The sequence below is a fragment of the Aotus nancymaae genome, unplaced genomic scaffold (genome assembly GCF_030222135.1).
Source record: "Aotus nancymaae isolate 86718 unplaced genomic scaffold, 86718_ANA_hifiasm-v0.15.2.pri h1tg000029l, whole genome shotgun sequence".
Taxonomy (NCBI): Eukaryota; Metazoa; Chordata; class Mammalia; order Primates; family Aotidae; genus Aotus; species Aotus nancymaae.
Genome location: NW_026988442.1, coordinates 16,740,609 through 16,766,404, shown reverse-complemented (window position 1 = coordinate 16,766,404; position 25,796 = coordinate 16,740,609). Strand labels below are relative to the sequence as shown.

Below are 25,796 nucleotides of genomic sequence, written 5' to 3'. Positions count from 1 at the left end.
GGCCTCCTTCCTAGCACTTATAATCCACTCATATACTAGCTGAATCCCCCGCTAGAATAGGAGCTCCATGTAGGCAGTATTTTTTTAATGTGGTTTTCCCAGGGTATAGATTGATGCATAGATTAAATAATTAAATATGGACTGATATTTGTTAAATTAATGAATTTAACAAGGAGGCTCAAGCATACTTTCATTTTTTGAGAGAGTCTCACTCTGTCACCCAGGCTGCAGTGGCACTATCTGTAACCTTGGCTCACTGTAACCTCCGCCTTGCAGGTTCAAGCAATTCTAATGTGTCAGCCTCCCAAGTAGCTGGGATTATAGGCATGCACCCACCATGTCAAGCTAATTTTTGTATTTTTAGTAGAGATGGAGTTTGATCATGTTGGCCAGGCTGGTCTTGAACTCCTGACCTCAGGTGGTCTGCCCACCTCAGCCTCTCAAAGTGCAGGGATTACAGACATAAGCCACTGCGCCTGGCCTCAAGCATACTTTTTTTTTTTGAGACAGAGTCCCACTCCGTCTTCCAGGCTGGAGTGCAATGGTGCAAACTTGGCTCATTGCAACCTCCACCTCAAGCAATTCTCCTGCCTCAGCCTCCCAAGTAGTTGGGGTTACAGGTGTCCACCACCATGCCTGGTTAATTTTTGTTTTTAGTAGAGACGGGGTTTTCCCATGTTGGTCAGGCTGGTCTCGATCTCCTGACCTGAGGTGATCCACTGCCTCAGCCTCCCAAAGTGCTGGGATTACAGGCATGACCCACCACGCCTGGCCTTTTTTTTTTTTTTTTTTTTTTGTGAGATAGGGTCTCACTCTGGCACCCAGGCTGGTTTGCAGTGGTGTAATCATTGCAGCCTCAGCCTCCTGGGCTCAAATGATCCTTCCACCTCAGCCTCCTGAGTAGCTGGGAACACAGGCATGAACCACCATGCCTGTCTAATTTTATTTTGTGTAGAAACAGGGTTTTCCTATGTAACCTAGGCTGGTTTTGAAATTCCAGGGCTCAAGCAATCCTCCCACCTCGGATTCCCAAAGTGCTGGGATTACAGGCATGAACCATTGCATTCAGCCTACACTGTGTCTTTTGGTAACAATCTTGGGCTAATTCAGATTTCTATAAGTATCCCCCATATTTTGGGAATTCCCAGGTGTTCTTCTTTCTTTCTCAAGCTTGTCTTCCTTTGCCCTGGAAAGCATCCTCATTTGTTACCTTTATTTTAGAGTAAATTTTCCTTCCCACCCCTTCTATCACACACAGAAGAAACTCAGCTTGTTGAAAGATTTTTATCACAACAAACCTTTCTAGGGGTGGAGAATGTGTTCCAATCAATCTCCTCCCTTCACGCAATTTTAGGGCTCTCTCCTTGCTGTTCCTTGTCTTCCACACCCTATCTCCCTAATCGCCTTCTGGGAACAAGAAAAGTGTATTTCCCCTAAGGAAGACCTGATTTCTCCCTCTGAATCTAGTGCTAATTTCCTCCCTGACACTCAGAGCATGCTTGCTCGGGGAAACCTCACTTCCCTGCAGCCACCCCAACTGAAAATAATACTCCTCTTATTTTTATTTCTTTATATATATATATATATTTTTTTTTTTTTTTGAGACGGAGTTTCGCTCTTGTTACCCAGGCTGGAGTGCAATGGCACGATCTCGGCTCACCGCAACCTCCGCCTCCTGGGTTCAGGCAATTCTCCTGCCTCAGCCTCCTGAGTAGCTGGGATTACGGGCACACGCCACCATGCCCAGCTAATTTTTTGTATTAGTAGAGACGGAGTTTCACCATGTTGACCAGGATGGTCTCGATCTCTTGACCTCGTGATCCAGCCGCCTCGGCCTCCCAAAGTGCTGGGATTACAGGCTTGAGCCACCGCGCCCGGCCTTATTTCTTTATATTTTTAGATAGAGTCTTGCTCTTGTTGCTCAGGCTGGAGTGCAGTGGCACGATCTTGGCTCACCACAACGTCCACCTCCCAGGTTCAAGTGTTTCTCCTGCCTCAGCCTCCTGAGTAGCTGGGACTAAGGGTACGTGCCACTGTGCCTGGCTAATTTTTGTATTTTTAGTAGAGACAGGGTTTCAGTATGTTGGCCATGCTAGTCTTGAACTCCTGACCTCATAATCCATCCTTTTGGCCTCCTAAAGTGCTGGGATTACAGCCATGAGCCACCACACCTGGCAATACTCTTCTTTAATATAAATAATAACCAAGGTGTTCTCAGTCTCGTAAAAAATGTGAATAAAATCATCTTAAACATTACTGTGTTTATTGGTCTACTTGAAGTCACAATATAGGTAAAAACAATATGCTTGTTACACAAATGCAGCTTCAAAGATCAATCTTCCAGTCCCACCTGGGTTACTAGTTTTAAGGAATTAGAGAAATTCTTTATTTCTCTCTCTAAATAAGGATCAGAGCTAGAATTAGAGAAATTCTGAAACTATTGTTCCTTTGCTTCTGAATCACAGTGAGAACCAAGTCCCAAGCAAGGAATGGCTTCAGGCCTTGGGACAGGGGTCAAGGTAAGGATCACCATGTAAGCAACTTATTTATCTTTGGGAAAAGAATGTTAAAAAGTGATTAAAGGCTTCCTTAACACTTGAATCAATGTGGGTTTTGTTAATAACAGCACACTTAGCATGGAGAAATAGATAAGTAAGTGTGGGACTTTATTTTGCATAATTTCTTTTTCGTATCTTTTTTTTTTTTTAGGACAGCATCTTATTCGGCCGCCAGGCTGGAGTGCAGTCGTGAGATCTTGGGTCACTGCAACCTCTGCCTCTCAGATTTAAGCGATTCTCATGCCTCAGCTTCCTGAGTAGCTGGAATTACAAACGTGTGCGACCATGCCCAGCTAATTTTTATATTTTTAGTAGAGACGGTTTCACCATGAGGCCACCCTGGTCTCAAACTCCTCAAGCAATCCACCTGCCTTGGTCTGGGATTGCAGGCGTGAGCTACTGCACCCAACCTGCATCATACCCTAAAAGATACAGGGGGTCCTGGTAATAAGCAGCTTTATAGCCCCTCAGAAACCTGGGGCCCAAAGTGTGGGAACCACTGAGTCAAAATGTCCACCTTTAGGCCATCAACTCAGGAGTGGACATTACATAGTACACACATGTTAGTATACATATTACTCATCTATTAGGACCACCATAGAAAAATATCACAGATTGGATGGTTTTGAGATGGGGTAGGGATGGCCCTCGGCGTGTCTCCTATTGTGCCACCCCACTAATGAATTCCTGCGTTCCTCTAGATATACCTACTAACTACTAGACCTTGTACCACCACCATCCTGGCAGCTTACCTGTGGTCAAAACCTTGCAGCTGCTGCAAGCTATCTGAAGAAACCAAGATAAGAAGGATTCCACCATAAATCTTTCTCAGGAAAACTACCCCCACCACCCACATGCACACAAGCCCAGGAGAATGACCGATCCTTAATACTAGCTTCATGGTAATAGGAAAAATCACACCCAGGGGTGAAGAGTTAACATGCAAATGAGACATGCGATACAGGAAGAAGCATGTAACCCAATGCAAAGGTGCCAGTAGTTCCCTGCCTCTACATATGTAAATGTCACTCCCTTCCTGTTTTTGCCACTTTAAAATTACTCTCTGGGTCGGGCATGGTGGCTGACGCCTGTAATCCCAGCACTTTGGGAGGCCGAGGCAGACAGATCACTTAAGGTCAGAAGTTTGTGATCAGCCTGACCAATATGGTGAAACCTGTCTCTACTAAAAAAAACAAAAATTAGCTGGGCATGGTGGCAAGCACCTGTAATCCCAGCTACTCAGGAGGCTGAGACAGGAGAATCACTTGAACCCAGGAGGCAGAGGTTGCAGTGAGCTGAGATGTCGCCACTGCACTCCAGCCTGGGAAACAGAGCAAGTCTCTGTCTCAAAAAACAACAAAAAAATTACTCTCCTGACTCTCTTTGGGGAGCCAGTAAGAGAATTCTCTGTTTTGTGCTGTCTTCCCTGTGTTTGAAAATAAGTCCCTAGGCAGGGTGCAGTGGCTCACGCCTGTAATCCCAGCACTTTGGAAGGGCAAGATGAGAGGATCACCTGAGGTCAGGAGTTCAAGATCAGCCTGACCGACATGGAGAAAACCCATCTCTACTAAAAATACAAAAAATTAGCTGGGTGTGGTAGCACATGCCTGTAATCCCAGCTACTCGGGAGGCTGAGGCAGGAAAATCATTTGAACCTGGGAAGTGGAGGATGCAGTGAGTGAAGATCCCACCACTGCACTCCAGCCTGGGCAACAAGAGCAAAACTCCTTCTCAAAAAAAAAAAAAAAAAGAAAGAAAGAAAAAGAAAATAACCACCTAATAAATGCCTTGTCTGGGAAACTCACGTCAATTTTTATTACACAAGAGTCAAAGAACCTGTGGCTGATACCAGTTCAAACAAGAGGATTGTATTTTCTCACAGTGATGGAGCTGGAATTACAAGATCAAGGGCTAGCAGGGCTGGTTCCTGGTGAGGTCTCTCTTCCTTGTTGACAGAAGTCTGCCTTCTTGCCATGTCCTCGCACAGCCTCTCTTTGGTGAGTGAGCAGGAAAAGAAAGATCTCTGGTGTCTGTTCATCTTATAAGGACACTGCTCCTACCAGAATCCTACCCTATTGGTCTCATTTAACCTGAATTACCTCCTTACGGGCCCTGTCTCCAAAAATAGTGACATTGAGGTTTGGGGTTTCAGAATGTGAATGCAGGGGACAGGCTGGCCACAATTCAGTCCATAATTCTGTGGGCCCCCTCAGGGAGCAACGAGGAATTTCTCAGAGAAAAGGATCTTTGTGAGCTTGGCTGATGGACAGTGCTGTTCACTAGAGATAGTAGGACATGAGATGATGAGGAACTGGAGTAAACTGGACTGCATACAAGTGTCACTACAAGGGGAAAACCAGCCGGATAACACTGGGTGCCTGGAGCTGAGTGTCAGCTGTTGGAGTTGCAAGGTGTTTCAGGGATGCTGTCAGTTACAAAGGATAAAAAAAATCCAAAAATTCAACATACACACACACAAGAGAAAAATCAATTTATGCTGGCTTCAAAATGAAGGAACTTTTACTGGCTTATGTAGTTGGAAGTGTGACCGGTGGAGGGTGTCCAAGCTCTTGGCATCTCGAACAAAGAATTGGACAAAACACACAAACAAAGCGAGGAAGGAATGAAGAGATTTATTGAAAATGAAAGTACACGCCACAGTGTGGGAGTGGCCCGAGCATAGGGGATTAAGGGCCCCATTACAGAATGTGTAGGGGTTTAAATACCCTCTAGGGGTTTCCATTAGTCACTTGGTGTATGCCATATGTAAATGAAGAGGATGAAGTAATTTACAAAGTCATTTACTTGGCGTTCAATATTTCCTGTCGTAGGGCCGGGCGCGGTGGCTCACGCCTGTAATCCCAGCACTTTGGGAGGCCGAGGCGGGTGGATCACGAGGTCAAGAGATCGAGACCATCCTGGTCAACATGGTGAAACCCCGTCTCTACTAAAAATACAAAAAATTAGCTGGGCATGGTGGCACGTGCCTGTAATCCCAGCTACTCAGGAGGCTGAGGCAGGAGAATTGCCTGAACCCAGGAGGCGGAGGTTGCGGTAGCCGAGATCGCGCCATTGCACTCCAGCCTGGGTAACAAGAGCGAAACTCCGACTCAAAAAAAAAAAAGAAAGAAAAAAAAAAAATATATATATATATATATATATATTTCCTGTCGTAGCTGAAGTGTGAATCAGCCTTATGTTTTCTGCCTTCAGACTGTATTTTCCTGCCTCAGAAGTGCAAAGATAGGGTGGACTTTTTGGTTAGTTGATCAAATGGCTGAATATTCTCATCAAAAACCTAAGGTCTTTCCATAGTGACTGCTTCTTCATAGCTCTTCTAATGGTTTTAGGATGGCAAGTTCCCCTTTTGTTGTAACACAGGGGATCTCAAGCAAATTTATGTTGGAATAAGACTCGCTGGCTGGGCACGGTAGCTTAGGCCAGGCATGGGTGGGTCACACCTGTAATCTCAGCACTTTGGGAGGCTGAAGTGGGTGGATCACCTGAGGTCAGGAGTTTGAGACCAACCTAGCCAACATGGTGAAACCCTGTCTCTAATGAAAATACAAAAATTAGCTGGGCATGGTGGCATGCATCTGTAATCTCAGCTACTTGGGAGGCTGAAGCAGGAGAATTGCTTGAACCCGGGAGGCAGAGGTTACAGTGAGCTGAGATTGCACCACTGCACTCCAGCCTGGGAGACAGAGCAAGACTGCATCTCAAAAAAATAAATAAATAGGTTTTGCCTGGGTCGTGGCTGCCGAAGTCGTCTTGGGACACGCCTGCTCTTCGCCCTTCGCTGCCGTCTGACAATTTCTCTCTCCATAAAGAAAAATGGCATCCGTTGCAGCTGATCCACAACCCAGTGTGGCGACTCGGGTGGTCAACTTGCCCTTGGTGAGCTCCACATATGACCTCATGTCCTCAGCCTACGTCAATACAAAGGACCAGTATCCCTACTTGAAGTCTGTGTGTGAGATGGCAGAGAAGAGCGTGAAGACCATCACCTCTGTGGCCCTGACCAGTGCTCTGCCCATCATCCAGAAGCTGGAGCCACAAATTGCAATTGCCAGTACCTATGCCTGTAAGGGGCTAGACAGGATGGAGGAGAGACTGCCTATTCTGAATCAGCCATCAACTCAGGTTGTTGCCAATGCCAAAGGTGCTGTGACTGGGCCAAAAGATGCTGTGACGACTACTGTGACTGGGGCCAAGGATTCCGTGGCCAGCACAATCACAGGGGTGATGGACAAGACCAAAGGGGCAGTGACTGGCAGTGTGGAGAAGACCAAGTCTGTGGTCAGTGGCAGCATTAACAGTCTTGGGGAGTTGGATGATGCAGCTCATGAGCAGTGGTGTAGAAAATGCACTCACCAAATCAGAGCTGTTGGTAGAACAGTACCTCCCTCTCACTGAAGAAGAACTAGAAAAAGAAGCAAAAAAAGTTGAAGGATGGCCGGACGCAGTGGCTCACGCCTGTAATCCCAGCACTTTGGGAGGCCGAGGCAGGTGGATCACGAGGTCAAGAGATCAAGACCATCCTGGTCAACATGGTGAAACCCCGTCTCTACTAAAAATACAAAAAAAAAAAAAAAATTAGCTGGGCATGGTGATGCATGCCTGTAATCCCAGCTACTCAGGAGGCTGAGGCAGGAGAATTGCCTGAACCCAGCAGGCAGAGGTTGTGGTGAGCCAAGATTGCGCCATTGCACTCCAGCCTGGGTAATAAGAGCGAAACTCCGTCTCAAAAAATAAATAAATAAAAAATAAAAAATATTAAAAAATAAAAAAGTTGAGGGATTTGATATGGTTCAGAAGCCAAGTTATTATGTTAGACTGGGATCCCTGTCTACCAAGCTTCGCTCCCGCACCTACCAGCAGGCTCTCAGCAGAGTTAAAGAAGTTAAGCAAAAAAACCAAGAGACCATTTCTTGGCTCCATTCTACTGTTCACCTGATTGAATCTGCCAGGAAGAATGTGCATAGTGCCAATCAGAAAATTCAGGATGCTCAGGATAAACTCTACCTCTCATGGGTGGAGTGGAGAAGGAGCATTGGATAAGATGATGCTGATGAGTCCCATTGTGCTGAGCACATCGGGTCAGGTACTCTTGCTATTGCCCACAACCTGACTCAGCAGCTCCAGACCACATGCCACACCCTCCTGTCCAACATCGAAGGCTTATCACAGAACATCCAAGATCAGGCCAAGCACATAGGGGTGATGGCCGGCGACATCTACTCAGTGCTCCACAATGCTGTCTCCTTTAAGGAAGTGTCTGACAGCCTCCTCACTTCTAGCAAGGGGCAGCTACAGAAAATGAAGGAATCTTTAGATGATGTGATGGATTATTTTGTTAACAACACACCCCTCAATTGGCTGGTAGGTCCCTTTTATCCTCAGATGACTGAGTCTCAGAACGCTCAGGACCAAGGTGCAGAGATGGACAAGAGCAGCCAAGAGACCCAGCAATCTGAGCACAAAACTCATTAAAGCTGCCCCTGTCACCAGTGCATGATGTGGCCAGCCAGATGACACCTTTTGTTATGTTGAAATTAACCTACTAGACAACACTAAATTGGGAAGCAAGTAGCTAGTAAAAAGGCCCTCAATTATAGTTATTTCCAGCTGAATTAAGAGCTTTAAAGTTTCTGCCATTAGCAGATGATTTCTGTTTACCTGGTAAGGAAAGAATGACATAGTCTTGTCAAAGCCTAGCCAGAAGTCACAAAAAATTCAAGTGCACTTATGTTCTCATTTTGTGGCCAGTGTGTTGCCTCTGTTATTGTTTGTATTGAATAAAAACATCTTCATGTGGGCTGGGGTAGAAATAAATAAATAAAGAAAATTACATAAAATGAAATTTTTAAAAAAGTTCATAAAAGCAATTGCTTTGAACAAACACGATCTCAGCTCATTGCAACCTCCACTTCCCAGGTTCGAGCGGTTCTCCTGCCTCAGCCTCCCAAGTAGCTGGGATTACAGGCATGTGCCAGCACGCCCAGCTAATTTTTGTGTTTTTAGTAGAGACAGGGTTTCACCATGTTAGCCAGGCTGGTCTTGAACTCCTGACCTCAGATGATCCACCCACCTCAGCCTCCCAAAGTGCTGGGATTACAGGCATGAGCCACGGAGCCTGGCCAGAACACCTCTTTATACTTTCCCCCATGGGTGTGCAGGAAAAGGAAGCAATTGAAAATTGTGGGTTAAACAATAGAAAATAGTTTAACCTCCTCAGCCTCCTGAGTAGCTGGGATTACAGGCATGTGCCACCACACCCAGTTAATTTTTGTATTTCAGTAGAGACAGGGTTTCACCATGTCAGCCAAGTTGGTCTCAAACTCCCGACTTCAAGTGATCCACCTGCCTTGGCCTCCCAAAGTGCTGGGATTACAGGCATGAGCTATTGCACCCAGCCCCAAACCCCCTTTAACAAGCAATGGCTGGCAAGTTAGCAACAGCATGGACTTTGGAGCCAGGTTACATCTCCTGGGTTTGCATACAGGCTTCATCATTTCCTAGCTGTAAGACCTTGGGCAGCTGGGCTCGGCTGTGTAATCCCCACACTTTGGGAGGCTGAGGCATGGGTATATCCTGAGGTCAGGAGTTCAAGACCAGCCTGGCCAACATGGTGAAATCCTGTCTCTACTAAAAATACAAAAATTAGCCAGATTTGGTGGCATGCACCTGTAGTCCCAGCTACTCAGGAGTCTGAGGCATGAGAATATTTGAACCTGGGAGGCAGAGGTTGCAGTAAGCCAAGATTGTGCCACCGCACTCCAGCCTGGGGGACAGAGCAAGACTGTCTCAAAAAAAGACCTTAAGCAAATTACTTTTTCCTACATCCTAAGGTAATTGTGATAATTAAATGAAGTAATATTTGTAAAACCCTTAGAAGTTATAAAATTATTTACTATTTAAATAATTACTTAATTTATTTAATTCATTAAGTAATATGTATAAATATAAAATTATTTAGTATTTGTAAAGCCCTAGAACTGTGCCTGGCACACAGTAAAGCTCTGTTTGCTAACAATATTTTGGCTCACCAGTAGATCACTAGTTCATACTGCTTGATGATAAGCTAATCCGCCTCATTCGTCCTTTACCCCCTAAATAGGTCTATTGCTTGGTTGCTGGGAAGGTGTGTTGGCTTTATTAGCAGTAATAGTGATAGGTCCTTTTACCAGTCAATTGCATGGACCAGTATTTATAGGGAAGTTTTAGCCCTGCTGCAGAGAGGCTAAGTGACGGGAAAATGCCTGCCATTTTCACCTGCTCTTAGGACCAGGCAGTAAAAGTCCTCGGAAGTTCAATTTTAAGTAATCAGACTGGCCACTTCCCTTCTTCTGGGAATGCAGTTGGGATGGAGGGATCTGTCTCCAGTTGGAAAGAAGTCTGAAGTCCCCTCCTGTGTGGACACCAGACAACAGGTATCCCAGGGCCCTCTAGTTGCCCAGCAATACTGTGGAATGAAGAAGACACCCTCAAGTCACACGTGAAATCATTCCGGGGTCTTCCAGTTCAGCACCTTGACTGTTTTCCTCTTCACTGGGAAGGTGCTGGCAGCCTAATGGCCTTTTCGGTTTCTTTTAAGTTTGGGGCATCTGAAACCTGGCTAAGGTGCAGGGGGTAGTGTACTCATTCGAAGGAGGATACCCCCAATTCACCAGACGAGCCCCTAATTGGGGGTGGGGTGCTGGACGCGCGGTTTCCCCGCCCTCCACCAGCGTTGCCCTCAGTTCTGCTTCTAGCCACGGCTTTCTGCGTTCACGTCCAGCGGCCTGGCGGGATTGAGGACTGGACTGCCATTGCGCCTGCGCAGGGGGCCCGGGGCTAGTGCCGCTGGGCTGCCCTGCCCGAAAGGCTCAACTGTCAGTGCGCCTGCGCGAGAGGCCAGTAGGTTGCCAATGCTCCCTGGACTCCCCGCCAGGGCCCTGCTGTCAGTGCGCCTGCGCGCGGGCTGGGCGCCGCGGTTCTTGACTTTGCTGTGCCGGACGCCGGGTGTAGACATGCAGCAAGCCGACTCCGAGCAGCCCTCCAAGCGGCCCCGTTGCGATGACAGCCCGAGAACCCCCCCAAACACCCCTTCCGCAGAGGCAGACCGGTCCTTGGGCCCGGAACTCCATCCCGACCACAAGACGTGGGGCCCGGAGCAGGTGTGCTCCTTCCTCAGGCGCGGTGGCTTCAAAGAGCCGGGGCTGATGAAGAACATCCGAGGTAGCGGCGCCGGAGGGGCTGAGGGGCGAGGGGCGGCGACCCGGGGCGCGGGCCAGGCGCCCTGAGGGAGGGGGCCCCACGAGAGGACTCAGGCCGAGGAACGAGCTCTGCGGCGGGAGGCACCCGGGAGGGCTGACCTGAGGCTGGCGGCGCCGAGGGAGGGAAGACCCGGTGAGGGGGAAGGGAGCCCTGCAGCGGGGGGGCTCCCAGGAGGGCGGACCTGCGGCGGGGGCCCACGGGACAGACTCCCCGAGGCGGAGGAAGGAGACGGGGGTGTCTGGGGTAGGCGATCCATAGGATGGGAGCAGGCTCCCGGGACTGAGGACCTGGGAGAGGCAGTCGTAGATTGGGATCTGACTTTGGTGGGTTTATTCAGTAACTTGCCAGCCCGGCGCCGGACAGGCGAGACTCGGGTCTTTTTTTTAGTTAGAAGGAGATTTTTCCCCAGACCTTGGTGGGCGGCTTGCTGTCATCCAGGTTCGCCAGGCTCGGGGGACCCCTCTGCGCTAACCGCAGCTGCTTGAATACTTGCCACATGAGAGGATGTTCTGGGGCTTTTAAGTTTCTGTTTCCTCCCTGAATTGAGGCTTTTCCTGAAAGGGGAGGAACTGGTTTGGTTAAACTCTGAATTCCCATCGCCTCCCTTAGCGTCCCAGTAGCGCCCGATAGGTGTGTGTTGACTGCACTTGCAGAACATGGTAAGGATCATGTTTTGCTCTTTAAAAGCAGGTTCCTCTCCACAATCTGAACACTGAGGTTGTTCCGTTGACCACTGAATCTCTAGCATGCAACAATTTGGCCACATTACCGGTAAAAGTGTTTAGGTTGAGTTTAAAGCGGACTTTACGGATTCGTGTCCAAGCATCCATCCGTGTGAAGTCTACTCAACTTTTTATGGTGGGTGTGAGACTTCATTCCTGCCGTATTTCCACTAGGTGTTCAATAGGAAGGTGGTTCTTTGGTGGTTGGGATTTGTAAATTTAGTAAACTTTTGCATTTGTTAGGTGGAGCCCTGTTTGCCTAGGTAAACTTTTGCATTTGTTAGGTGGAGCCCTGTTTGCCTAGGTTGGAAACTGGAGTAGGAGGAACATTAGTGGTTCAGGACCCAAACATAGCTTGAATGGGTGTGGGAAATTGCATTTCTCTTTTTTATTTTCCCCTTTTGTCCTTTCGTTTTTCTCCACTGCTGGGATGGATTATTATTATTTTTTCTTTTACTAGCAACAAGTGGAGTGAAGTAGTTCCATATTTTCTGTCTCAGAATGTGGTTGGCTGTTTCAGTGGTGTTTTATAGATGAACTCTGTACTATCCAGAATGATGTGTGCTCTCTTGAACCCACAACCTAGTGCTATCAAAGACACTATGTACTTTCATTTGGTAAAAACTGACCAACTCTTCCCAGTTGCTCATGTCTTACCTGCTGCTTTGTCTTGACCAAACTTTATTTAGACTTCTCTCTTGCCTTATGGGTCCCTCAACTCTTGCTTACCCCCAGGTCTGAGCAGGCAGGCACTGAAGAAGTGGAATATGCCTCTCTCTGGTCAGTTTCTTTTGAGAATCGGCTGACCACAGTGGGATGCTGTCCTGTTGGACTACACTGGTCGTTTTCCCTTGCTCGTCCAGGTTCCCTTCCAAAGATCCTGCTTATTTCTGCTTGCCCATCCTTTACCCTATAAAAGAAGACCCTTTTTCTGTTGGATTTTTTTTTTTTAATTAGAGAAAGGGTTTTGCCGTGTTGGCCATTGTGGTCTGAAACTCTCTGGCCTCAAGTGATCATCTGCCTGCCTTAGCCTCCCAAAGTGCTGGGATTACGGGTGTGAGCCACCGCACCCAACCTCTGTTTGGTTCTTGGGCCTCTGTTTGATTCTTTTTTTTTTATTTATTGTCATTTTATTTTTATTTATTTATTTTTGAGACGGAGTCTTGCTCTGTCACCCAGGCTGGAGTACAGTGGTTCGTTCTTGGCTCACCACAACCTCTGCCTCCTGGGTTCAAGTGGTTCTCCTGCCTCAGCCTCCCAAGTGGATGGGCTTATAGGCACATCCACTGCACCTGACTAATTTTTGTATTTTTAGTAGAGACAGAGTGTCACCATGTTGGCCAGGCTGGGCTCAAACTCCTGACCTCAAGTGATCCACCTGCCTCAGCCTCCCAAAGTGCTGGGATTACAGGCGTGAGCCACCACACCTGTCTGGGCCTCTGTTTGATTCTTGAGCCTCTTGCAGATATCTGATATTGGAGCTTTCTCCCTATAGCAATAGTCTTTCTTTCTAATAAAAGTCTCTCTTGGCCAGGTACAGTGGCTCATGCCTATAATCCCAGCACTTTGGGAGGCCAAGGTGGGCGGATCACCTGAGGTTAGGAGTTCAAGACCAGCCTGGCCAACATGATGAAACCCTATCTCTACTAAAAATACAAAAATTAGCCAGGCATGGTGGTGGGTGCCTGTAATCCCAGCTATTCAGGAGGCTGAGGCATAAGACTCACTTGAATCTGGGAGGCAGAAGCTGCAATGAGCCAAGATCATACCACTGGACTCCAGCCTGGGTGACAGAGTGAGACTCCGTCTCAAAAAAAAAAAAGAAAAAAGGGCTGGGTACAGTGGCTCACACCTGTAATCCCAGCACTTTGGGAGGCCAAAGCAGGCATATCATGAGGTCAGGAGTTTGAGACCAACCTGGCCAACATGGTGAAACCTCGTCTCTACTGAAAATACAAAAATTAGCCAGGCGTGGTGGCACGTGCCTATAATCCCAGCTACTCAGGAGGCTGAGGCAGGAGAATTACTTCAACCTGGGAGGCGGAGGTTGCAGTGAGCGGAGACTGCGCCACTGTACTCCAGCCTGGGCGACAGAGTGAGACTCCATCTCAAAAAAAAAAGTCTTTCTTTATCTAAGCCCAAATTTGTTTTTATTTGACACGCCAAGAACAAGGTACTAGGTCCCTTTTTTCATTGTGGAATATAATAGCCTCACAAGAGGTCTGAAATAAGTTGCTATACTCTATATGTTTTACAGATGCTGTATATGAGGTCCAAAGATGTAAAGTAACTTTTCAAAGATCATACCACTACAAAAAAGAGCTAGATTTTTAAAGCTTAGGTCTTTGGACTTCAGAACTCATGTGAGCTATACCTTAACAAGTGTTCTCATCAAAAACCACTGGAGGCCATGCCCAGTGGCTGACACCTACAATCCCAGCACTTTGGGAGGCCAGTGTGGGAAGATCACTTGAGCCCAGGAGTTCAAGACCAGCCTGGGCAACATTGGGAGACCCCATATTTACAAAAAAATTAAAATTAAAAATCAGCTAGGTGTGGTGGCATATGCCTGTGGTCCCAGCTACTGGGGTGGCTGAGGCAGGAGGATCACTTGAACCCAGGAGGTCAAGGCTGTAAGTGAGCTGTGATCGCACCATTGTACTCCAACCTGGGCAAAAAGTAAGACCCTGTCTCAAAGAAAATACAATAAAATAAAGTGGTCCAGAGTTTTGGAATCTGAGGTCAGGAAATATTAGAATGAATTGTATAAAAAGAGAAAAAAAACCAACAACATATATATATATATATATGGAGAGAGAGAGAGAAAGAGAGAGATAAGACTCTTTCAAATCAGAGTACTGAGTGCTTTCCCAAGAGGTTTAAGAGAAATCAACACTTTAAGCACTCTTGAAGCCATCGTTTTAATTGTTAATTCTAAAAACAATAGACTTTTAAGTTTCTTTCCCTTCCCCAACCCAAACCTTTCTTGTTTAAAAGGAAGCTGCTAACTTGGCAAAACCCCAACAGGGAGTCAGGTTTCACTTCACTTTTTGCAACTGGTTTTTCTTGCAACTAATTTACACGAATAATTTTGAAATTTTTCACGTGATTTATCAGAAAAATGCTTCTTGGTTTAGTTATTTAATTAAAATTGAGTCTTTACAAGTAGCAGATCAAAAAAATGGTACTTGCCTGTAGTGGGTGCTCAATAAATGTGGATCTGGGTAAATTTTGGTGCATCCAAATTGAAAGAAAGTGAAAAACATATGCTGTATATGTAAGGGTAGCTGAGAGAAAGAAGAATAGACTCAAAGTCAGGCAAGAAAGTTTTATTAACTTGCTGGGCTGCTCTGTAACAGTCAGAGGAGGTACCCCTGAGCTTACAAAACCAGGGGTTTATATAGGGTGAGAGGGGCATAATCTATTCACTGATAACAGGCACAGAGATAGTTTGTTAACTTGTAAGAGACCTACAATACATCATCCTGTGACTTGTGGCGGCAGTCTTTTAAAAAAGTCTTTTTCTTCTTTAAAAAAAGAAACCGGGATTTTTTACAGATACGTGTCAAACAGGAATTTACCAGTAAGGATAACCAACATATGTTTTCCCTGTCCTCCCTCAAGCTGCCCAGATGGCTGTAATCAGGCTTTGCTTAATTGCCACATGTCTGGCAGCCTTGGTGTGGCGCCTAGGTAAGGGTTCAGGAGTGCAGCTGAAGAGCAATTAAAAGAGGGGAAGGGGTCAGCCTGCATGGAGGAGTTTTCTGAGAGCACAGCTCATCTCTAACAGTACATATTGAATTTGTCTTTTTTCTTCCACAGAAAATAAAATCACAGGCTCATTACTGCCCTGTCTTGATGAGTCTCATTTTGAAAATCTTGGAGTAAGGTAAGAATGAAGAAATAAATTCACATTGTAACCAAACACATTTTATCCAACTTTGAGGAACAAAGCCCAAAATCTCTGATATAAACTATCCTCATTTTAAATCTATGAAGTGTTTTAAAACAGCAGAATCCCTTGCCTGCTGGTTTTCTTTTGTTTGTTTGTTTATTTGTTTGTTTTTGAGACAGTCTCTTATGTCACTCAGGCTGGAGGATCTCCACTCACTGCAATCTCCGCCTCCCAGGTTCAAGTGATTCTTCTGTCTCAACCTCCTGAGTAGCTGGGACTACAGGTGCCCACCAACATGCCCGCTAATTTTTGTACTTTTAGTAGAGATGGGGTTTCACCATGTTGGCTAGGCTGGTCTTGAACTCCTGGCCTCAAATGATCCACCTGCCTCAGCTTACCAAAGTGCTGGGATTACAGGTGTGAGCCACCGCACCTGGCCACCTGCTGTTTGTTTTCGCTGTACAAATCCTGTGTTTACTATTTCTGTTTATTCCTATTTTATTTTATTTATTTTATTTTTTATTTATTTATTTATTTTTGAGACAGAGTCTCACTCTGTCACCCAGACTGGAGTGTAATGGTGTGATCTTGGCTGACAGCAACCTCCACCTCCTAGGTTCAAGTGATTCTCCCGCCTCAGCCTCCCAAGAAGCTGGGACTACAGGTGCCTGCCGCCACACCTGGCTAAGTTTTATATTTTTAGTAGAGATGGGGTTTCACCATGTTGATCAGGCTGGTCTTGAACTCCTGACCTCAGGTGATCTGCCTGCCTCTGCCTCCAAAAGTTCTGGGATTATAGGCGTGAGCCACCATGCCCAGCCTTATTCCTATTTTAAATAATTTTGCATGCGGGGCATGGTTGGTCACACCTATAATCCCAGCACTTTGGGAGGCCAACGTGGGCAGATCACCTGAGGTTGGAAGTTCGAGACCAGCCTGATCAATATGAAGAAACCCTGTCTCTACTAAAAACATAAAATCTGCCGGGCATGGTGGCACAGTGCCTATAATCCCAGCTACTCTGGAGGCTGAGGCAGGAGAATCCCTTGAACCTGGGAGGTGGAGGTCATGGTGAGCTGAGATCGCACCATTACACTTCAGCTTGGACAATGAGAGCAAAACTCTGTCTCAAAAAAAGAAATAAATAATAATAATAATAATTTTGCAGATAAACCTTCATCAAGTTTGTAGTGACCAACTTTTTACTCTCAAGTTTAAAATAATTGAATTATATACACTGGGAAATATATAAGAACCAACAGGGAAAAAAATGTTGGTAAGAAAATCAAGGCTACAACCCTATCTTGAGCATATTTCTAGGTCTTCCTAAAGATTGTAATATGCCCTGGTATTAGATTTAAAGACACTATGCAAAACAGGCACTTTTTAGTTGTATAATTTGGGACAAATTATTTAACCCTTCAATTTCTGTACCTGTAAAATGGATAATAACGAGATGATGTACATAAAGTGTGTTGAAGCATATGATTAGCCCTTAGTAGATTTTATAGATGGTGACAAAGTGAGACTCCCATCTCGACAGAAAATTAAAAAATTAGCCCAGCACTGTGCATGTACCTATAGTCCCACCTACTCAGGAGGCTAAAGCAGGAAGATCCCTTGAGCCCAGGAGTTCAAGGTTGCAGTGATCTTTGATGAGCTCCTAGACTCCAGCCTGGGCAGCAGAGCAAGATCCTGTTCAGATAGGTAAGTAGGTAGGTAGGTAGATAGATACATACATAAATGCATACATGTATAGTTACATAGATCCATCTCTATATATGGCTGAAAGTTCTAGGGTCTAGATTAGAGTGGGGCTCCTTTAAAGATCTCAGTTGAGGATCTGGTGTTTAAATACTTCTTAAAGTGAAATTTTGTTTCTATTAGAGAATTGGCAACAGAAATATGGTCTTCTCTTCTGAAATTTCACTTAGTTACATGTTGTTTGTGGTAACAGTAACCAAGAATCAAAATAAAGAATTATACTAAATTACTTCACTTAGTTTACTTAGTAATTGATACTGGAAGTAGATTGTGAAACAAGATTACTATAGAACACATAACCCTTCCTCTAGGAATTCAGTGGGCCTCTGGTGGGAAAAAAAAAAGAACATATAACTTTAACTGACTTTCAGTAAATATGCTTTGGATTAGAATCTCCAGGGACCTTATTTTGGCTCTTTTTTTTTTTTTGAGATGGAATCTTGCCACTCAGGCTGGAGTGCAGTGGCGTGATCTTGACTCACTGTAACCTCTACCTCTCAGGTTCAAATGATTCTCCTGCCTCAGCCTCCCAAGTAGCTGGGACTATAGGCGTGCGCCACCATGCCTGGCTAATTTTTGTATTTTTAGTAGAGACGGGGTTTCACTATGTTGGCCAGGCTGGTCTCAAACTCCTGATCTCATGATCTTCCTGCCTCGGCCTCCCAAAGTTTTGGGATTGCAGGCATGAGTCACCGTGCCCAGCATGGCTCTTTCATAACCACATTTCAACCCTCTCAGTCCTCTCAAAGTCCCCCTTATTACTTGTTTCTTGTATATAATAGTTGCTTACTATTTGAACTGAATGAAATTTGTTCTAATATAGTCTTTCTTTTCAAGGAAGCCATGTGCATCTTTGTGACCCAAGTGCTATTGATTCATTCAGTCAGTATTTTTGGAAGGCTCACTGTACTAGGCATTCTTTCATGAACTTGAGGCACATGAGTGAACAAAACAGACAAAATTCCAGAAGGACCACTATACTGCACATCTCTGTGCCCCACCTCATAACTCAAATTCTGTAGGACTCCTTAGAGCTGTATTGTTCTATATGATAACAACTAGCTTCATGTTTAAATTAATAAGAAGTAGATGAACTTTAAAAATCCTCAGTTACACTAGTCATATTTTAAGTACTCAGTAGTCACTATGGCTAGTGGATACTGTGTTGGACAGAGCAGATATAGAACATTTCCATCATTGCAGAAAGTTCTACAGGACAGTGGTGCCTTACAGGTTGCCAGTGGGATCAGCCCTACTCACCACTCCATTCAGTTGCTCACAGTAATACCAATGCAATCAACTTGTTAATGGACCTTTGCACTGTTTTTATCTAATTTTCCATTTAACCCTTCCTAGAATCCCCAACCCCTGTGCCCAGGGTTCACACCCCAAGATTAATTACTTGCAAGCTCTTATCCTGGACTCTGCTTTCTAGGGAGAATCCAGCTTAGACAAGCACTCCTGATTAGGCCCTCAATTTTATGAGCAACCATTGATTTATAAAGGTTTTTTTAAGAAGTAAGAAACATTGTCACATTAAATGTACATGTCAATTGTAAGAAGCATTAAATTTCAGAAATGTTGGAACACAGGAATAAAATTCTTTTATAGTCTAAGTATCCTGGCCCATGACTACTTTAAATCTTTATTTAATGCCATGTACTTGGCTAAACAAAACAACCCCCAGGTTTTGGGTGGTTATTTTTATATACTCTACAGTGATTTTTGAGTTTTTTTTTTTTTTCTTTTTGAGTTGGAGTCTTGCTCTGTCACTTAGGCTGGAGTGCAGCGGTACAATCTCTGCTCATTGCAACCTCTGCCTCTCGGGTTCAAGAGATTCTCCTGCCTCAGCCTCCCCATCAGCTGGAACTACAGGCGCCCGCCACCATGCCTGGCTAATTTTTGTTTTTTTGGTAGAGATGGTGTTTCACCCTGTTGGCCAGGCTGGTGTTGCACTCTGTTGGCCAGGCTGGTGTTGAACTCCTGACCTTGTGATCCACCTGCCTTGGCCTCCCAAAGTGCTGGGATTACAGGCATGAGCCACTGTACCCAGCCCAATTTCTTGGTGTTAAGTGATGAATACTGAATGTCAGTTTAGGAAAATACTAGGTAGTCATGGGGTTAGTTTAGGTTTGGTATTTTATGCTATTACTCTGGTTATGCTCAACTATGTGACTCCCCTTAACCTGAGTCCACCTATAAGTACTTCTGAAAACCTGGTTTGTGCTGTACTTGTTTTGTCAAACTGATGAGGATGATGGGGAATAGGAAAATACAAAATATACTGCTTCAGTTTATCAGCTGTAATAATGCTTCTATGCATCCCAAGAAATCATCCTTAGGTGTTCTTATTACCATGGGTCTCAGGGTGCACCATAGAGGCCAGTGTGGTGCCTCTGACTCCCAAGTCTATGTATGATTTATAGAAGATACTTTTTTTTTAAATCTGGTTTGCTAGTAGATCAGTAAAACCCTTTGCCTGCACTCTGTGTTGACACCCAGTCAGAGGAAGGATGATATGCTGGGCCCAACTAGTAATTGTAAATAAAGTAGAATAATGAATCAAATGACTTTGAGCTGTTCATATTTAATTCCCATTACGTATTTTCTTGAAACTGGAGCATTATGAGGGATTACTGACAATGGAAAATGAATATAAATAAAGTTAAAGCCTTCATATGTATTTCATTCATGCTTGAGTCATACCTGGTGCTCATAAATCAATCGAGGATTATGAGGGTAGATGTTGACTTTAGTTTGGTTAAAATGAAGTACAGCTTGAGCACTGAGTAGACATGAAAGAGATGTGGAGTTTTTCAAGTCTTAAGTTTATCAAGAGAGAAGAGAATCAGGGATAGAAGCCTGAGGGAGGCCCACATTGATTCAGCAGGAGAATGCCCTATCTTAGGAACAAAGGAAGGAGAGACTTTCGCGGAGGAGTATGTTTGAATTATTGATTGTTCCTTCCAATCTAACTTCTCTGTTAGTGTAAGTAATCTAAAGTTGGTTATGTACTACTATATACTGCAGGGATTATCATTAAGCAAATAATGATAGACTTGCTTATCCTATTGTAATTTTAGTTCCTTGTGGGAGAGGAAGAGGCTGCTTAGTTATATCCAGCGAATGAGTCAAATCCATATTGATACAATCAAGGTAAGAGGATCTGAGTTTGTTATGTTTTTGGAGTATAAAGCGATATAACTCAATTATGTAAAATTCATTTTGAAGAAAATAGGAGGAAATCTGCTTCTTGGTGATGGAATTGTGAGTAGTGGATCTTTTCTAAACTTTCTGCACTTTCTAAAATGAGTATTTAAATCAGAAGAACTAAAATATGTTAAGCATACAGGAAAGCATAAGTAGACCACTACCTGACTTGTCAAATCTTAATATTTTGCCTAATTTGCTTTAAGTCTGTTATTTTTAGAGCAAAATATTAGAAACTATTGAAGACTCCCTTTGTACCTTTTTTTTTTTTTAATGAAATGGGGTCATGCTTTGTCATCCAGGCTGGAGTACAGTGGTGCAATCTCAGCTCACTGCAACCTCCATCTCCCTGGCTCAAGTGATCCTCCCATCTCAGCCACCCCGGTAGCTTGAACTGTTATGGGTACTACCACACCACCACACCTGGCTAATTTTTGTATTTTTTGTAGCGACAGGGTCTTCCTATATTGCTCAGACTGGTCTCAAACTCCTGGCCTGCTTTGGCCTCCCAAAGTGCCAGGATTACAGATGTAAGCCTCCTCGCCTGGCCCTGTTTATATTTATTTCTGTTTCTAACCTTTCTTCCCTAGAAGTAAGAATCATCCTGAATTTGGTGTTTATCATTATCATGAATGGTTTTTACTCTTAGTACATATTTATGTATATCCAAAAACAATATATAGAATTGTTTTACATATTTTTTAGACTTTTTTATTTTATTTTTTGAGACAGAGCCTCGCCTTTCTTTTTTTCCTCTTTTTGAGACGTAATCTTGCTCTGTCACCCAGGCTGGGGTTCAGTGGTGCCATCTTGTCTCACTGCAACCTCTGCCTCTCAGGATCAAGTGATTCTCCTGCATTGGCCTCCCAAGTAGCTAGGGATGACAGGCATACACGACCGTGCCTGGCTAATGTTTTTGTATTTTTAGTAGAGCTGGGGTTTCACCATGCTGGCCAGGCTGGTGTCAAACTCCTGACCTCAAGTGATCTGCCTGCCTCGCCCTCCCAAAATGCTGGGACTGCAGGCGTGAGCCACCGCATCTGGCCAGAATGTGTATTTTTCACAAGCCCTTCAGAGTGATTCTAATACTGTACTAGATGAAATGTTTCTTGTTTTGTTAGTGACAGGAAATACACCTTATTTAATCTTTTGATATTCCTAGGTTAAGAAAACTTAGTTTCAGACCTGAAAGAAGATGCGGGATATCTTCTCTTGTGCTTTTTGCCCAATCATTTGCATTTTTCACTGTTTTTTTTTTAATACATGTGATATATAGTATTTGAGTTATTTCAGATCCCTCCCTATAAGAATACATATTTTAATTTTGCTTTTGCAAGTTACAGACTTTCTTTTTTTTTTTTTCCTTTTTTTGAGATGGAGTCTCTTTCTGTCATCAAGGCTGGAGTGCACTGGTGCAATCTTGGCTAACTACAACCTCTGCCTCCCAGGTTCAAGTGATTCTTTTTTCTCAGCCTCCTGAGTGGCTGGGACTACAGGTACATGCCACAATGCCTGACTAATTTTTGTATTTTTGTAGTAGAGACAGAGTTTCACCATATTGGTCAGGCTAGTCTCGAACTCCTGACCTCACGTGATCCATCCACCTTGGCCTCCCAAAGTGCTGGGATTACAGGCGTGAACCACCACTACAGGCTTATTTTCTTTTCTTTTCTTTTTTTTTTTTTTTTGGTGATGGAGTATTGCTTTGTTGCTGGGCTGGAGTGCAGTGGCGCAGTCTCAGCTCACCACAACTCCGCCTCCCAGGTTCAAGTGATTCTCCTGCCTCAGCCTCCCAAGTAGCAGGGATTACAGGCGACTGCCACCATGCCTGGCTAATTTTTTTTTTTTTTTGTATTTTTATAGAGATGGGGTTTCATGATGTTGGCCAGGCTGGTCGAAAATTCCTGACCTCATGATCCGCCCACCTCGGCCTCCCAAAGTGCTGGGACTACAGGCATGAGCCACCATGCCCGGCCTAGGCTTATTTTCTATTGACAATCATGTCTGAAAATATTAATGAACATATTTGGTTCAACTCTATAATAATGTTTTTTTAATAGGCAAATTAGTAATTCCCGTAGGAAATATTTTACTTGAGGAATAATAAAATCCTAGCCCTTTCTGAAGAAGAAGGCTAATTTTTTTTTTTGAGGCAGAGTCTTGCTCTGTCACCAGCATGGAGTGCAGTGGCTTGATCTTGGCTCACTGCAACCTCTGTCTCCCAGGTTCAATCAATCTCCTGCCTCAACCTCCCGAGTAGCTGGGACTACAGGCGTGTGACACCACACCCAGCTAATTTTTTTTTTTTTGGAGACGGTGTCTTGCTCTGACATTAGGCTGGAGCACAGTGACACAATCTTGGCTCACTGCAACCTCCACCTCCCGGTTCAAGTGATTCTTCCACCTCAGCCTCTTGAGTAGCTGGGTCTACAAGCAAACACCACTACGCTCGACTAATTTTTCCATGTTTTAGTAGAGATGGGGTTTCACCATGTCGGTCAGGATGGTCTCAATCTTTTGACTTCGTGATCCACCTGCCTTGGCTTCCCAAGTGCTGGGATTACAGATGTGAGTAATTTTTGTATTTTTAGTAGAGATGAGGTTTCACTATGTTGGCCAGGATGGTCTCAATCTCTTGACCTCATGATCTGCTCTCCTTGGCCTCCCAAAGTGCTGGGATTACAGGCGTGAGCCATCGTGCCTGGCCTGAGGAACCTAATATTAAAATACTTCATTCTCAGACCGGGTGCGGTGGCTTACACCTGTAATCCCAGCACTTTGGGAGGCCAAGGCGGTCAGATAAACTGAGTCAGGAGTTTGAGGCCAGCTTGGCCAACATGGTGAAACTCATTTCTACCAAAAATACAAAAATTAGCTGGGTGTGGTGACTGGCACCTGTAATCTCAGCTACTTGGGAGGCTGAGGCGGGAGAATTGCTTGAACCGGGGAGGCAGAGGTTGAGGTGAGCTGAGATTGAGCCACTTCACCCTAGCCTGGACAACAAGAGTGAAACTCCATCTAAAAAAAAAAAAACCAGAGGCCGGGCGCGGTGGCTCAAGCCTGTAATCCCAGCACTTTGGGAGGCCGAGGCGGGTGGATCACGAGGTCAAGAGATCGAGACCATCCTGGTCAACATGGTGAAACCCCGTCTCTACTAATACAAAAAATTAGCTGGGCACGGTGGCGCGTGTCTGTAATCCCAGCTACTCAGGAGGCTGAGGCAGGAGAATTGCCTGAACCCAGGAGGCAGAGGTTGCGGTGAGCCGAGATCGCGCCATTGCACTCCAGCCTGGGTATCAAGAGCAAAACTCCGTCTCAAAAAAAAAAAAAAAAAAAAAAAAAAAAACCAGGCCGGGCGCGGTGGCTCAAGCCTGTAATCCCAGCACTTTGGGAGGCCAAGGCGGGTGGATCACGAGGTCGAGAGATTGAGACTATCCTGGTCAACATTGTGAAACCCCGTCTCTACTAATACAAAAAAATTAGCTGGGCATGGTGGCGCGTGCCTGTAATCCCAGCTACTCAGGAGACTGAGGCTGGAGAATTGCCTGAACCCAGGAGGCGGAGGTTGCGGTGAGCTGAGATCGTGCCATTGCACTCCAGCCTGGGTAACGAGAGCGAAACTCCGTCTCAAAAAAAAAAAAAAAAAAAAACCAAAAACTTAATTCTCTTCACGGAGAAGTAAATAGAATGGAGACATCAAAAGTGAAGTCTAAATATCTTGTCCTGCAGTTGGAAGAAAGTTGCTGTCTTATGTTTTGCCCTTCCTCAGTAGCAGCAGCATAGGGTGTTCTCTTCAGGTAGAGCATAGGAAGGGTGAGATTTCTTCATTAGGTCAGATAATCTCAGGAAATCTCTGCAATCACATTTTCACAATTACCATTAGCAGCAATAAGATTTTTTTTTTTTTTTTGAGTTGGAGTCTTGCTCTGTTGCCCAGGCTGGAGTGCAGTGGTGCGATCTTGGCTCACTGCAACCTCTGCTGCCCGGGTTCAAGCAATTCTCTTGCCTCAGCCTCCCAAATAGCTGGGATTACAGGCAACTGCCACCTTGCCAGGCTAATTTTTGTATTTTTAATAGAGATGGGATTTCACCATCTTGGCCAGGCTGGGCTTGAACTCCTGACCTTGTGATCCACCCACCTTGGCCTCCCAAAGTGCTGGGATTACAGGCATGAGCCACTACACCTGGCCAAGATTCTTTTTTCAATTACTTTTTTGTGATGGAGTCTGGCTTTGTCCCCAGGCTGGAGTGCAGTGGTAAGATCTTGACTCACTGCAACCTCCACCTTTCTGGTTCAAGCAATTCTCCTGCTTATGCCTCCTGAGTAGCTGGGATTAGGATTACAGGTGTGCACCATCACACCCAGCTAATTTTTTTTATTTTTAGTAGAGATGGGTTTTCACTATGTTGGCCAGGCTGATGATGAACTCCTGACCTTGTGATACGCCTGCCTTGGCCTCCCAAAGTGCTGGGATTACAGACGTGAGCCACCATGCCCCGCCAGTAAGATATTTTTGAAATAATATTTAAGGTAGTCAGTGGTTTCAGTTGCCCACTTTTTTTTTTTCTGTTTTTCCTTAAAAACAACATTGTTGGCTAGGTGTGGTGGCTCACACCTGCAATCCCAGCAGTTGGGGAGGTTGAGGTGAGTGGATCACTTTAGCTCTTAAGTTCAAGACCAGCTTGGGCAACACAACGAAACTCCATCTGCAGACAATAGAAAAATTAGCTAGTGATGGTGCACACCTGTAGTCCCAGCTACTTGGGAGGCTGATTTAAGTAAAATCACCTGAGCCCACGGAGTTTGAGGCTTCATTGAACTGTGATTACATCACTGCACTCTAGCCTGGGCAACAGGGTGAGACCCTGTCTCAAAAAAAAAATTTGTTTAACCTCATTTATAAATTATAAATGACGTTGTTGAAAATACATTTTCAAACTACTCAATCACTGCCTAGTAATCAATACCTTAAACAAATTTGACTTCATCAGCAGAGCAGTTCAACAAAGAATTGACCTAGTTCACTACTCAGTTGCAGCCCTCAAGGATTTCTACCCTAATTTGATACTTAAAACATAAATAGCTTTATTGAGATATAATTCATAAGTCTTATGATTCACTCATTTTTAGTATGTAAGACAGTGTTTTTTAGGAAGTTCACAGTTTTGTTCAATCACACACAATTTGAGTTATAAGAGCTCTTTATATATTCTGGATGTAAATCCTTATGAGAGATATGATACACAAATATTTTTTCCTAATCTGTGGGTTGTCTTTTTATTTTCTTGGTGGTGTTCTTTGGATCACAAAAGTTTTAAATTTTTATGTATTCCAATATATATATATTTCGTTCCTTTGTGTCTTGTACTTTTAGTATTGTATTTAGG

At 44.7% G+C, this 25,796-nt stretch overlaps 2 protein-coding genes across 3 annotated transcripts in view; both read left to right on the top strand.

The window, feature by feature from the left end:
• Positions 1–6,332: 6,332 nt before the first annotated feature.
• On the top strand, positions 6,333–8,051 carry LOC105719159 (perilipin-2-like). Its single transcript, XM_012455057.3, is given in 3 exon segments — positions 6,333–6,874; positions 6,876–7,023; positions 7,356–8,051. Coding segments are annotated over 3 exon segments (1,326 nt in total). The 5' UTR covers positions 6,333–6,392.
• A 2,452-nt stretch (positions 8,052–10,503) lies between these two features.
• The window catches only part of SAMHD1 (SAM and HD domain containing deoxynucleoside triphosphate triphosphohydrolase 1), a 60,402-nt gene continuing 45,109 nt past the window's right edge, over positions 10,504–25,796 (top strand). Inside the window, exons 1-3 of one of the 2 annotated variants that reach the window (XM_012455058.3) lie at positions 10,504–10,778; positions 15,362–15,428; positions 20,282–20,354. In XM_012455058.3, coding sequence (XP_012310481.2) covers positions 10,571–10,778; positions 15,362–15,428; positions 20,282–20,354 — 348 coding nt within the window. In that variant the 5' untranslated portion in view covers positions 10,504–10,570. The remainder of the gene's footprint in view (positions 10,779–15,361; positions 15,429–20,281; positions 20,355–25,796) is intronic. The other variant, XM_012455059.3, reaches the window with a different exon arrangement.